Below are 12,212 nucleotides of genomic sequence, written 5' to 3' on the forward strand. Positions count from 1 at the left end.
TGGCCAATAAGCTCGGGCTTTGCCGCACGGACCTCTGGGAGTTGTATTCCCCGTGAAACGCCGCCGAAGGTAAGCCTGCTACAATTTCTCCCTTGAAAGGTATAGCGCCTTCCCCCACTTCTCATCTGTTCTCTTAGTCTAAGAAGGAGTCCGGGAGCCCTAGAGTCAACACGGCTTCTTAACCTTTTTAGGGGTGCGGGGGTTGTTGGGGAAGGAGTCGAGGACCTCTAAAATAAGATAAAATCTCCTCAAAATCTCCTCAGAAAAATGTTCTTTTCCGTACACAAAATACTGAAGCCGTTCCATGGACCTGTGCTAATTACAAACCGTTATTCTACACTTACCCCAAACGTGCCTGACCATGGCCACAGTTCAAGAAGCTAGTGCGTCACTAGGCTTAAGACCGGCTATACCCCTGGGAGACTCTGGGCCACGCCTTGGGGCCGCCCATGGGGAATTTCAGATCCTGACCCTCACAGTACAGTTGAGCATCATGTTTCTTGAACACACAGCCAACCCTCCTTCGGCGATGCTGATAACCTGAAGTTTCTGCCCCGACCATCTGGGAGAGAAGGAGAAGAACACCTCTAGGGCCCACTCTTCTTTGCTCAGGCTTTTCTCCCCATGCCTATCTTCCAGCACCATAGCTGGAAGAATCATAGCTTCATATCAATTTTTGCAACAATACATGAAGAATGAGGAAAAAGAGAGAGAAAGTCCCATTCATTTTTCAAACAAATGTTACCTTCTCCAAAAAATACCTTTCCAGATTCTTATGTCTCCTTTGGGTGGAGGTGAAGGGTCTGGTAGAACTCATTCATTCATTCATTTATCCCACAGCTTAAATCTCTCCACGCCGTAACTGTTTGTGTCCCTGCCCATCGCAGATTCAGTTCCTCTAGGACAGCAATTCTGTCTTAATTCAGCCGGTATCCCCAGGGCACAGTTCTCTGCCTTGAAACGTGGGAGTCCACCTGTGCGTACGTCAGAACTACGCAGGATGGAGAACAGTGGTTTGGTGGGGGGGAGAGTCAGTATTACTGGCTTCTCCTCCACCCCCCGCCCCCACCCCTCAGCTTGCCCCTGCAGATTCGGACAGCCTAGCTGGGGTGGGTACCTCTCTGGTGCTTCCATGACGCTCTGAACGCTATGGCAGTGAACTCAGTTAATAAAAGTGTTGGTTTAGTTGCCGGCCTTCTCCCCCAAGTCTGTGAGACCGAGTTGACCGGCCCCCCTTACCCCAGCTTAACACAGAGTAGGTGCTAGATAAATATGTGTTGAACGGATGGATGGATGAATGGATGGATAGATGGGTGGGTGGATGCACGAGTGTCTGCATGCCTCCTGCAATAGCCTGGTCAAGCTCCCGAGCAGCCGCGTCAGGGTCCCTTCCCCCGAGCCCCGCCCCGGTCGACCCCACCTTTCCGCGCCGCTCCGCCCCGCCGCCCCCTTCCCGGTGGCCCCTCCCCGCGCAGGTCCCGACTCCAGCCGCACCTCCTCCGACTCTGCAGTGGCGGCGGGGTGGCAAGCCGGAGCGCCAGTGGGCCAGGGCCGGAGCCGAGCCGGGGTCGGGGAAACAGCGGGGACCCTCGGAGGCGGGGCCAGTGGGACCGCGATGGGCGTGGAGATCGAGACCATCTCCCCGGGAGACGGTACCGGGTGGCGGAGCCGGGGGAGGAGGAGGGGTCTCGGGGCGGAGCCCGGCGGGCGGGGGTCCGATTCCGAGGTGGCTTGGAGGGTGCTGAACAGGGAGAGCTGGCCTAGGATGGGGGAGGCGGGAGAAGACCCTAGATGGGACTGTTGGATGTCTAGCACACATCCTTCGCCATCCCCTTACGCGCCTGCTCACCTAGAGGAACGAAGGCGGCGGCTGGGAGGCTGGGGTCTGCGGCCCGCCACCACCCCGGGGGCCTCGGGCTGCCGCTGCCCGCGGCTAGAACCGCTCGATTATCCGCTACTCCTGATTTCCTACGGCCGTTTTTTAGCTCCGCTTTCCCTGCCCTGCTGGGTGAGGTCTGAAAACAGGGGAAAGGACATGCTTTGGGGTCTCTTCTGCTCGGGGCAGCCCCCTTCTAATGCGCCCGCCTCCCGGCCTCTGGTTGGGCGGCCCCCTGCGATCTGGGCGTTGAGACGCTGTAGGGACCGAGCCAGTCTGGGAATGATGGAGCGCTTCTTCCACTGCCTCTGCATCTTGCTTTATCCTCCCTGTCCCACTCAGCCTCTCCGGCCATCCTGTCCACTCCCATGGCTTTCATTATGGGCTGCAAACCGATGGTCTCCAAACTTAAGCCTCCAGCCCAGGCCTCCAATCTGAGTTCCAGGTGGTCCATTTATCCAGCTGCTGCTCAGCCTCTATCTGGACATCCCACGGATCCCTCAAAGTCAGCAAGTCCAGAACAGAACTCATGCTCCTGGTCTTCCCCACTCCCTAGCACTCCTCTGTGTTCCCTTGTTTCCTGCCTCAGGATTGGCACCAGTCACTTTCCCAAGCCAGACATTACAGGCATCACCCTTCTGTAATTGAGTCTGGATGTGCCAGGAGTAGCTATTTCTTTAGTTCTTAAACCAACCTTAATTCAGACTGGAGCCCTCATTTCTGCAGGATTTGACAGGCAAACTGCATGTCAGACATTATTGACACTCCCCCACCCCCAGGAAATTGGAGGGTCTCTTGGTTCTTGGCCACCCTCCTTATTGAAAAGCAGTGGTCCCTAGAAGTCCCAGCCACAACCTTGGATCACCCATGGGCTGCAGGCTTCTTTTTCCATGCTGGGAACCATGGTGCTGCGTCCCAGGAAGCATCTCCCTGAGGCCTTTTTACCCACCGGGGCACTGCCATAGAGTTCTGCCAGTGGCCTCCAGGCCTCTTCTCCTTTCCCTGGTTCAAAGAAGCCTTTAGAGTTTTCTCTACTTATCCTCCCTCCCTGACTAGACAAGGGGCATTTTCTCTTGAAGGGGGATCAGATTTTTAGGGAAAGCCTGGAGGAACTTTGGCCTTCTGCTTTTAGCTCATTCTAAACCCCTGAGTCAAGAAAACACAGAAGGGCCAGCTACCATGCTATAACCCAGAGGGGGCAATGTACCAATTAATATTTCAATGACTACGCTGCAGTGCTGGGGGTGCCTGCCTTGGTGGAGCCCACACCAAATCCTGCCAAGTTCTTCTGCTGAATAATCTCTAAGGCTCCATCTCCTCAGCCCCCGCCCTAGTTCAGGCCACCATCATCTCTCACCTGGATTTCGGCACAGTCTCTAAACTGGTCTCCCCACCTCCATTCACACCTCCTGGCCTTCCATCTGGCCTCCCACCCCACCCCCACCATTTCCCCCACCACAGCCTGAGCACTCTTTAAAATGCATATTTGACCATGCCCCTCCCTGGGCATAAAACGTTTTAATTAATCTTACTTTTTCTCCAGGCAGACAGTGATACAGCCTCCTGTTACCTTCCACACTAGAGCCTCATCTCTTACTACCAGTACCTAACCCCCCACCACCACCAACTTTTCCTCCGGCTTTATCGAGCTGCCTGCCAGTTGTTAAATATACCAGTCATTCTGCAAATATTTATTGAGCATGTACTGTGTGCTAGACCCTAGGATTACACAGCAGGGAACCAGACGGGCTCCCACCACTGCTCGATTTGAAGCCTTTGAACATGTGGTTCACTCTTCCCAAATTATCTCCCTTAACTTCCTTGGTAAACTACTCATCTTTTAAGACCCAGTTTAACCATTATCTCCTCTCTGATACTTTCCCTGCTGCTCAGTCAGTCAGGTGCTCCCTCCCAAGGGCCCCCATCTAAATGTTGGCTCAGCTGTTAGCCCTCACAAGGCTTTAAATCCCACTCAAATTTATACCTCCAGTGCAGACTCTCCATCTGTCTACTTGTAGTACAAATTCACATGTCTAAGAGGCATCTTAAGATTGCCACCTGCACAAATCAGTTCCTCATCAGTCTTCCCCATCGCAGGAATCAGCTCCTCCATCCTTCTAGTCGCTCAAACCTAAAACCCAAGCATCGTGGTTGTTTTCTCCTTCTCTCTCATCCTGGACCCCATCTCCATGCCATTAGCATGCCCTGTCAGCTCCAATTCCAAAGTATATTTCCAATCTATTTTACTCTCTTCTCTGCTGCCAACCACTTTAATTCAAGCCATCATTGATTTTCTGTCTGGATTATTGCAACAGGCGCCTAACTGTCCATCCTACACACACAGCCAGAATGATCTTATAAAATCTTAATTCAGATTATGTCATTCTCTTGCTTACAACCTCCAGTGCCTTCCTGCTGCACTTAGAATTAAATCCAGCTCTGCAAGGCCCTGTATGATCTGGCTCTTTCCCACTTGTCTCCACCTCCTTCCCTTCTTTCCAGTCATCTAGGCTCCTTACTGTTTTGTAAATGCACCGATCCTTTTCTGCCTCACAGTTTGTGCGCCTGCTGCTCCCTCTTCCTGCAGTGCTTTTCCCAGCGCATTGCTCATCCTTCAAGTCTCAGCTGAAACATCATCTTCTCTGAAAGGCTGTCCTGGACCACCCATTCTAAAATGGTCTGTCCCACTGTATCTCTCTGTAATTTATCATTGTGTTTATTTTCTTTAGAGAACTTATCACAATCTATATTGTCTTGTTTATCTGAGTATTGTTTGTCTCCCTCCATTAGAATGTAAACTCCAAAAGAGTAGGGATCTTGTCTGTATAATTCACTGGTGTATCCCGAGATCAGGCCCAGGCCTTGCACACAGCAGGTATTCAGTAAATATTTGTGAATGATTGTGTTTATTCATCTTGTGCACAGTCATCACCCTGCATTATAATCTATTATTTATGTGTCTGTTTCCCTAACCTCATTGTGAGTTCACAGATTGCTCTGTGTCTCTGGAATCTAGTCCAGGCCTGGCAGAGAGGAGGCTGTCAGAAAGGTTCGTGGAATGGACGAAGGAAAGTAAAATGAGCAATCAAAGAAAGGAAAAGGACCAGGAGACAGTGGAGTTGTGGAACCCAAGGAAATAAAGTTCAAATCAAGTCCAGAGAAGTAAAGTGACTAATCTGGCTCGTACTAAGCACAGAGCCAGAACTGGAACCATGGGCATCTCCATGGTATGGAGGGGAATGTGGGCCAGAGCTCTTGGTCACAGTCACACCTGAAATGTCCCAGGCGACTTTCTGCAATGCGCTGTTTATTCATCTCTCCTCATGTCTCCTTGCAGGAAGGACATTCCCCAAGAAGGGCCAGACGTGTGTGGTGCACTACACAGGTAGGCTTCACTCCCTGAGCCCTCATCCAGACCTGCCGCTCCCCAGGCAGGTCTCTCCTCTGATACTCCTCTCCAGAGGTATCAGCTCCTCCAGACCAGGCCCAGAGCCCAAGGCAGCCAAGTCTTGTCCCTCTGACCAGCTATCCCCAACTCCTCCCAGCCAGCCTTGAGGGAATGAGAAAGGGGGCTTGCAAGGTTAACCCCTGCCCTCATTTTTTTTTTTTTTTTTTGCGGTACGCGGGCCTCTCACTGTTGTGGCCTCTCCCGTTGCAGAGCACAGGCTCCGGACGCGCAGGCTCAGCGGCCATGGCTCATGGGCCCAGCCGCTCCACGGCACGTGGGATCTTCCCGGACCGGGGCACGAACCCGTGTCCCCTGCATCGGCAGGTGGACTCGCAACCACTGTGCCACCAGGGAAGCCCACCCCTGCCCTCATATACCACCTCCATTCCCCTTCTGTCTGTTGCAGGCAGGGTGGAGCCCTGGCCCTCCTGGTGCTGTCCGATACTTGGAAATTCCTCTTATAGCTCTGAGAGCCCTGACCCTCCCTGCAGACTCCCTTTTCATCCTACAGTGTTATTAGAGCAGAGGAGGTCAGCTTCCTGAGAATTCCCTTTCTTTTTTCAGAAACAGACTATTCAATTCAGCCTACTGTTATTGATCACCTACTGTGTGTGAGATGCTGTGCTGAGCAGTAGGGGCACAAAAGTGAAACAAGAGGATCCCTACCTTCATTGGGCTGGGGGTGGTGGGGGAGGGCAGGAAGTCAACTGGAGGCTCTGACGCAGTGCGAGGCGCGGGTGGCAGTGGCCGTGTCAGGGTGCTGTGCGGCCAGAGCAGGCCCCGCCTCTGCTGAGCCCTCTTGGATGATCTGCACTGGAAGGCCAGGTGGGCTGAGATCCTGAGGACCGCTGGCGGGAAGGTTACAAGCAGATGTTTGTTCCGGGGGTTGCGTGCTCTGCCTTGTGACCTGCTTCCCAACGTGGCAAACTTGGTGACAGCCACTTAGCAGACAGCAAGGCCAGTTTAATTCCTAGGACATAGTCAGATGGGACCATTTTTAGCAATCCTCTGGGCCAGTGTGAAGTGCCAGGTTGATTCTAGGCAGACAGTGTGGGTATTTCTCAACAGCTGTGTTGCCGGTCGCTGACGTCAGTGGGCTGGAGCTGTGTTTTATCTCCTGGTGATGTGGCCTAATTACCATGAGTCTTCTGGGGCCTCTGACCTGTGTAATTGATTTATCTGTTCTACATGTTGCAGACAGACCAGTCCTTGTCAAGTTACTCAAACCACAACATCCTTTTGCAAAGACCTTTCACAATACATACAGACAGGAGGCAATGTGCATTAAATACTAACATCAGCCACGAGTGGCTCTGGTCTGGGGAGGGACTGTCTCATCAAACCCAGCAGGAGACTGTATGGGACTTTTTGGTAAACTTTTTTATTATATATAAATACAGTAGAGAATATAACTCTAAGATGTACAGCTCGATGAAATTTTTCTAAAGTGATCCCACTTATGTAACCACCCCCCCAGATCAACAGACATTTCCAGCACCCCCAGGACTCCCCCTCTTGCCTCTTCACAGTCATTACACCTCCCTAGAGGTAAACAGCATTCTACCTTTTTGTCCCTGTGGATTGATTTCACCTGTTTTTGAACTTCATATAAATGGAATTGTAGAGTATGTACTCTTTTGTGTTTAGCTTATTTCACTCATTATGTCACTTTTTTCACTTTTGATGTCTGTGAGATTTATCCAGAGTAGTTTGCTCTTTTTTATTCCTGTACAGGTCATTGTATGAATATACTGCAATTTATCGTTTCTACAGTAGATGAACATTGAGATTGTTGTTCGTTTTTAGCTATTATGAATGGTGATGTTTTTTGGTGCACACGTGTAGGCATTCTGGTTGCCTATATATATGCAGGAGCGGAATTGCCGGGGCACAGGGTTATACCTATGCTCAGATGTAGCAGATCCTGCCAAACAGCTTTCCAAAGTAGTTGTGCTAGTTCCCACTGATACCAGCAACGTCTGAGCATTCCAGTTCTACATCCTCATCAACACTTGGTGTTGTCAGGTTTTTGTTTTATTTTTGGCCTGTCCTGGTGGTTTTGACTTGCACAGCCCTGATGATTAATGAAGCTGAGTACCTTTTCACGTGCTTCCTGACCATTTGGATATCCTTGTTAGTTTGCCCAAATTTTGTCCACTTAAAAAAAAAATGTGGTGGTCTCTCTTTTTCTTATTGATTCGTAGGAGTTCATCTGTATCCTAGATATGAGTCCTTTGTTGGTTACACCTACTCCAGACATCTCCCATGCTATGGCTTGCCTTTTTACTCCTTTATTGGCATCTTTTGAACAGAATTCTTAATTTTAACGAAGTCCTACATATCATCAGTCTTTTCTTTTATAGTTAATACAGTTCAGAAATCTTTGTCTATCCCTAGGTCATGAAGATGTTCTATTTTTTTATAGAAGCTTTATTATTTTATCTTTCATATTTAGGTCTGTGATTCATCTGGAATTGATTTTTATGTGTGGGTGAAATAGGGGTTCACTTTGATGTTTCATTTTCCCCCATATGCATATGCCGTCAATCCAGCAACATTAATAAAAAAAAAATCATCCTTTATCCATTGCATTCAGTAGCGTCTTTGTCAAATCAGGTCACCATGTATCTGTGGGTCTGTTTCTGGACTGCATGGTTTTGGATGAATCTGCAGCAGTAGATAACAGTATATCGTCTGAAGTGGATTAAGTCATATGAAACCTGAAGAAATTGGGGAGTGAGCAAATCAGTCTTTAAATGGAGTGTGTGAATGTGTGTGTGCACATATCCATATGTGTATTGTACAAGTATGTGTCTGTGTGAATGTGTTATATCTATGTATCTAAATATTTTCCTAGCATCTGGCCATCGGGGTTTTCTTCTGAGGGTCTATGCATATATGCATGTGAGCATGCATGCGCATCTCTGAATATCTTAGCAACCTGTGTGTATGCATGAGTTTGTATTTGATCTCCTATATTTGATACAGAAGGATCCATCTGTGTGCATCTCTGTGTAGCGATAGGGTTTTCTTCTTTGCCTGATTTAGTACCCAGGGCAAGAGCACAATTTATTCTGCCCAGAAAATAGGTAAATAAGAATGTCTCTTTTATACATTTATGTTGTAGAAATTAGGAAGTGGAATCACAGATGCTCAGATACTGAGCAGGCCCAGACCTTTCATGTTAAACATGGCAAATCTGAGGCCATGAGAGAGGAAGTAATTTGCCTCACTTCACACAATGAGTTAGTGTCAGAGTGAAGTCAGAATCCAGTCTCTGAACTTACAGGCTAGGCCTTTCTCTGGTCCCAAATTGCCTTCTGTTGTGGTCCAGGGGCCACAAGAAGTCATGGAATAGCATCACTTACAGAATGTCTGATCTTTGAACTAGAGACACCAGTAAGAACAGAAAATAGAAAAGCAGCTCTTGGGTCTTAGGCAGCTGGACTGAGACAACACATGTACATCAGGGATGACAAGGTATTTGCAGCTGGAGGCTGAGGGGTGCGCCAAACTGCTAAGACAACACTTGGGGTGTTCTGGGTTCACATATCTCTTTTGTATGAGGTCTGGAGGCCACCACTGATGGGCTGGGTCACTTTTTTTTTAAATTTTATTTACTTATTTATTTTTGGTTGTGTCGGGTCTTAGTCGCGGCACGCGGGATCTTTCATTGTGGCGCACAGGCTTCTCTCTAGTTGTGGTGCACACAGGCTCTAGAGCACGCGGGCTCAGTAGTTGCAGCTCATGGGCTCTCTAGTTGTGGCACGCGGGCTCTCTTGTTGTGGTGCATGGGCTTAGTTGCCCCGCGGCATGTGGGATCTTAGTTCCCCAGCCAGGGATCGAACCCATGTCCCCTGCATTGGAAGGTGGATTCTTGACCATTGGACCACCAGGGAGGTCCCTGTCTGGGTCACTTTACAGTTACAGTTCACTATAGTAAAGGATGATATGACCTTTGGGTTTTGCATGTTGGGGGACCCTTGCGCAGACCAGGTGCGGACTCAACCTGAGGATGAAATGCCTGGGAAAACAGACCTTCAGGTTGAGGCAGCTCCATGATAAAAGTTGCAATGTGCAGAAGTACTTGAGAAAGGTATGACCTGAATAGGGCAGGGAAGGGAAGGAAGGGGAGGGCAGAGAGAAGGTTATCAGGCAGACAGTAGCTAGATCTTAAAGTGCCTGCATACAATGTAGGCATTTGGATTCTGCCTCTGGGGAGTTACTGAGGTATTTTAAGCAAGGGAGTAATAGGATCAGGTATGTGTTTAAAAAAAAAAATCATTCTGGGTACAGTACGGAGAATGGAATGGAGGAGTAAGAATAGAGCAAAAAGACCAGTTAGAGTTGGTTCCTGTACACAGGTGAGATATCATGGTGGCTTGATGAGCACACAGGGTGGTGGTAATAGAAATGGAGAAAATAGCTGGACTCCAAAGATATGTAGGACTTGGTGATAGGCTGTATGTGGAAGTATCCAGGTTTCTTGCTTGGCCAACAGGACGGATGGGGAGGACTGAAAGACAGAAGGTTTGTACAGAATAGGAATTCCATTTTAGACATGTTGAACCTGAACTGGGAGTTAGCTCATGACCACAGTTATTTTCCACCCTATCCTTGCTTTCACAGGAATGCTTCAAAATGGGAAGAAATTCGATTCATCCAGAGACAGAAACAAACCTTTCAAGTTCAGAATTGGCAAACAGGAAGTCATCAAGGGTTTTGAAGAGGGCGCAGCCCAGGTAGGATGAGGATCCTTGTTAAGGGGAATTTGAGGAGCTGGGGGTCTGGGCTCAGCACTCTGCCCTCCACCCTCACCCTATCACAGACCCACTACTGCTTTGACTCCACTGTCAGGGCATGGCGATGCCACCTAGTTTCAGTCCTGGCTTTGTGGCCCCACCCTTTTAGTTGCCAGCATGACTCCTTTGTCACTGGGGGTTCTCATCCCAAGCACATCTCCCCAGCTAGTTCTGAGCAAGCCTGTGAGCTACCAGCTGTTTGGGACTGAGGCAGCAGAAGAGCTGGGGTAGGGGAGGCCAAGGTGATTTGTTTTTTAAAATGAAAAAAAACCACCCAATTTCAGACTTGCAAAAACATTGCAGGTAGAGTTCCCATATGCTCTTTACCCAGCTTCCCCAAATGTTAATGTTTTACATAACCATAGTACAGTGATGAAAACCAGAACATTAACATTGATACAATACTATTAACCAATCTATTCAAATTTTTGAGTTGGTTATTCAAAATTTTAAAATTGATTATTCAAATTTCACCAGTTATCCCACTAATGCCAGAGAAGTTCTTTTTTTTTTTTTTTTTTTTTGCGGTATGCGGGCCTCTCACTGCTGTGGCCTCTCCCGCCGCGGAGCACAGGCTCCGGACACGCAGGCCCAGTGGCCATGGCTCACGGGCCCAGCCGCTCCGTGGCACGTGGGATCCTCCCAGACCAGGGCACAAACCCGTGTCCCCTGCATCGGCAGGCAGACCCCCAACCACTGCGCCACCAGGGAAGCCCCAGAGTTCTTGAGGACTGCTGTGATGAGCCCTGGTTCAAACTCTTCTTCTTTGCTCTATGAAGTCATGTGATGCTCCTTGCTGTGGCCTCTAATCTCTAAATCTCTCTAATGAACTGCTTCTATCACCTACTTGAGCATGTACATTGTACATGTACATGTGCTCTTTATACACCTCTTTAGGCTTCTTTGGAAGAAGAAGGAAAAATTATGAACAAATAGAAGTGTTGGGCCATACACTAATTGAATAACCAGCAGTGTTTGTTGGATGAATGAATTTGAGACTACTTTTTAGAAGTTATTTTCCCGCAGTCAAGTCTCTGTTAGTCTGAGGCACAATCTGCATTTGTTACAACTCTTAGCAACACTTCAATGTGCCACGTAGAAAACTCATCTCAGATCTTCAGAGTTACCATGAGGACGGTTTGGGAAAATGCCATAGTTACCTTACTTTTTTCTTTTAAATCAAGCTGGGTCCTCTTTCTCCTCTCCCCATCTGCCCCCATCCCTGCTAGATGAGCTTGGGGCAGAGGGCGAAGCTGACCTGCACCCCTGATGTGGCATATGGAGCCACGGGCCACCCCGGTGTCATCCCTCCCAATGCCACCCTCATCTTTGACGTGGAGCTGCTCAACTTAGAGTGAAGGCAGGAAGGAACTGAAGGTGGCTGGAGATGGCTGCTGCTCACCCTCCTAGCCTGCTCTGCCACTGGGACGGCTCCTCCTGCTTGGGGCTCTTGATCAGTGCGCTAACCTCACTGCCCCAAGGCGTTATCCATTCTCTCAGCCCAAGTTGCTCTGTATGTGTTCTGTCATTGTTCACGCGCATCTTTGCTTGAGGAAACTTCAGCTGCAGATTGAAATGTTTCAGGTTGTGCATTTTGCGTGATGCATGTAGTAGCCATTCCTGATCACAGAACAGATTTCTTGTTCGCACAATTTACACTGCCTTACCTTTACTTAAGCCAGACACACAAGGTGCTCAGACATGAAATGTACACGGTGTACACAGAGGGACTTGAGCCAGTTGCCTTTGCTGTCACTTTCTTTCTCAGAAATTCTGCTGACTTAAACGATGTCCTTTTTGGAAATGATATGAAAAATAAAGGCTCTGTGCTTGACAAATTCCTGTCCATCCTTATTGAAGGTAGAAAGTGCTTTAAGGACCACATAAGTCAGTTGCCCTTGGGAAAAGAGTGGAAAGGAGAAGTAGCCAGGAGAGTGATAATAAATACAGTACAGGTTTCCCCCAATATCTGAAAGTGGAAAGTAGGGCATTCCTATGAAGCCTTTTGTAAGCTGAAATGGTATAAAGCGAAGAAGCAATTACCTGAGGGCACATCTTGCTACGGATGCATGAAATAAATCGAGAT

At 48.7% G+C, this 12,212-nt stretch overlaps 1 protein-coding gene across 4 annotated transcripts; it reads left to right on the plus strand.

Annotated features, from left to right (window-relative positions):
- Window positions 1-58: 58 nt before the first annotated feature.
- FKBP1B (FKBP prolyl isomerase 1B) lies at window positions 59-11,940 on the plus strand. Of its 4 annotated transcripts, none has more exons than XM_082642497.1 (4): window positions 59-69; window positions 5,214-5,261; window positions 9,954-10,066; window positions 11,356-11,940. In XM_082642497.1, exons 3-4 carry the CDS (start codon window positions 9,956-9,958, stop codon window positions 11,482-11,484), a joined length of 240 nt encoding a protein of 79 aa, XP_082498623.1. In that variant the 5' UTR covers window positions 59-69; window positions 5,214-5,261; window positions 9,954-9,955; the 3' UTR covers window positions 11,485-11,940. The 4 variants fall into 4 exon arrangements, with proteins under 4 accessions (XP_082498623.1, XP_082498621.1, XP_082498622.1 ...); XM_082642495.1 differs by lacking the exon at window positions 59-69 and adding an exon at window positions 1,545-1,652; XM_082642496.1 differs by lacking the exon at window positions 59-69 and adding an exon at window positions 1,545-1,652 and having other exon boundaries at window positions 11,311-11,469.
- The last annotated feature ends 272 nt before the right edge of the window (window positions 11,941-12,212 follow it).

The sequence above is a fragment of the Mesoplodon mirus genome (genome assembly GCF_964341445.2).
Source record: "Mesoplodon mirus genome assembly, chromosome: 14".
Classification (NCBI taxonomy): domain Eukaryota; kingdom Metazoa; phylum Chordata; class Mammalia; order Artiodactyla; family Ziphiidae; genus Mesoplodon; species Mesoplodon mirus.

Excerpts from the sequence above, each read along its gene's own strand:
- FKBP1B (XM_082642495.1), top strand. The coding sequence starts at position 1,616 with ATGGGCGTGGAGATCGAGACCATCTCCCCGGGAGACG. Across the intron at positions 5,262-9,953 it reads GTGTGTGGTGCACTACACAG|GAATGCTTCAAAATGGGAAG; the intron begins GTAGGCTTCACT and ends TTGCTTTCACAG. Across the intron at positions 10,067-11,355 it reads TTGAAGAGGGCGCAGCCCAG|ATGAGCTTGGGGCAGAGGGC; the intron begins GTAGGATGAGGA and ends CATCCCTGCTAG.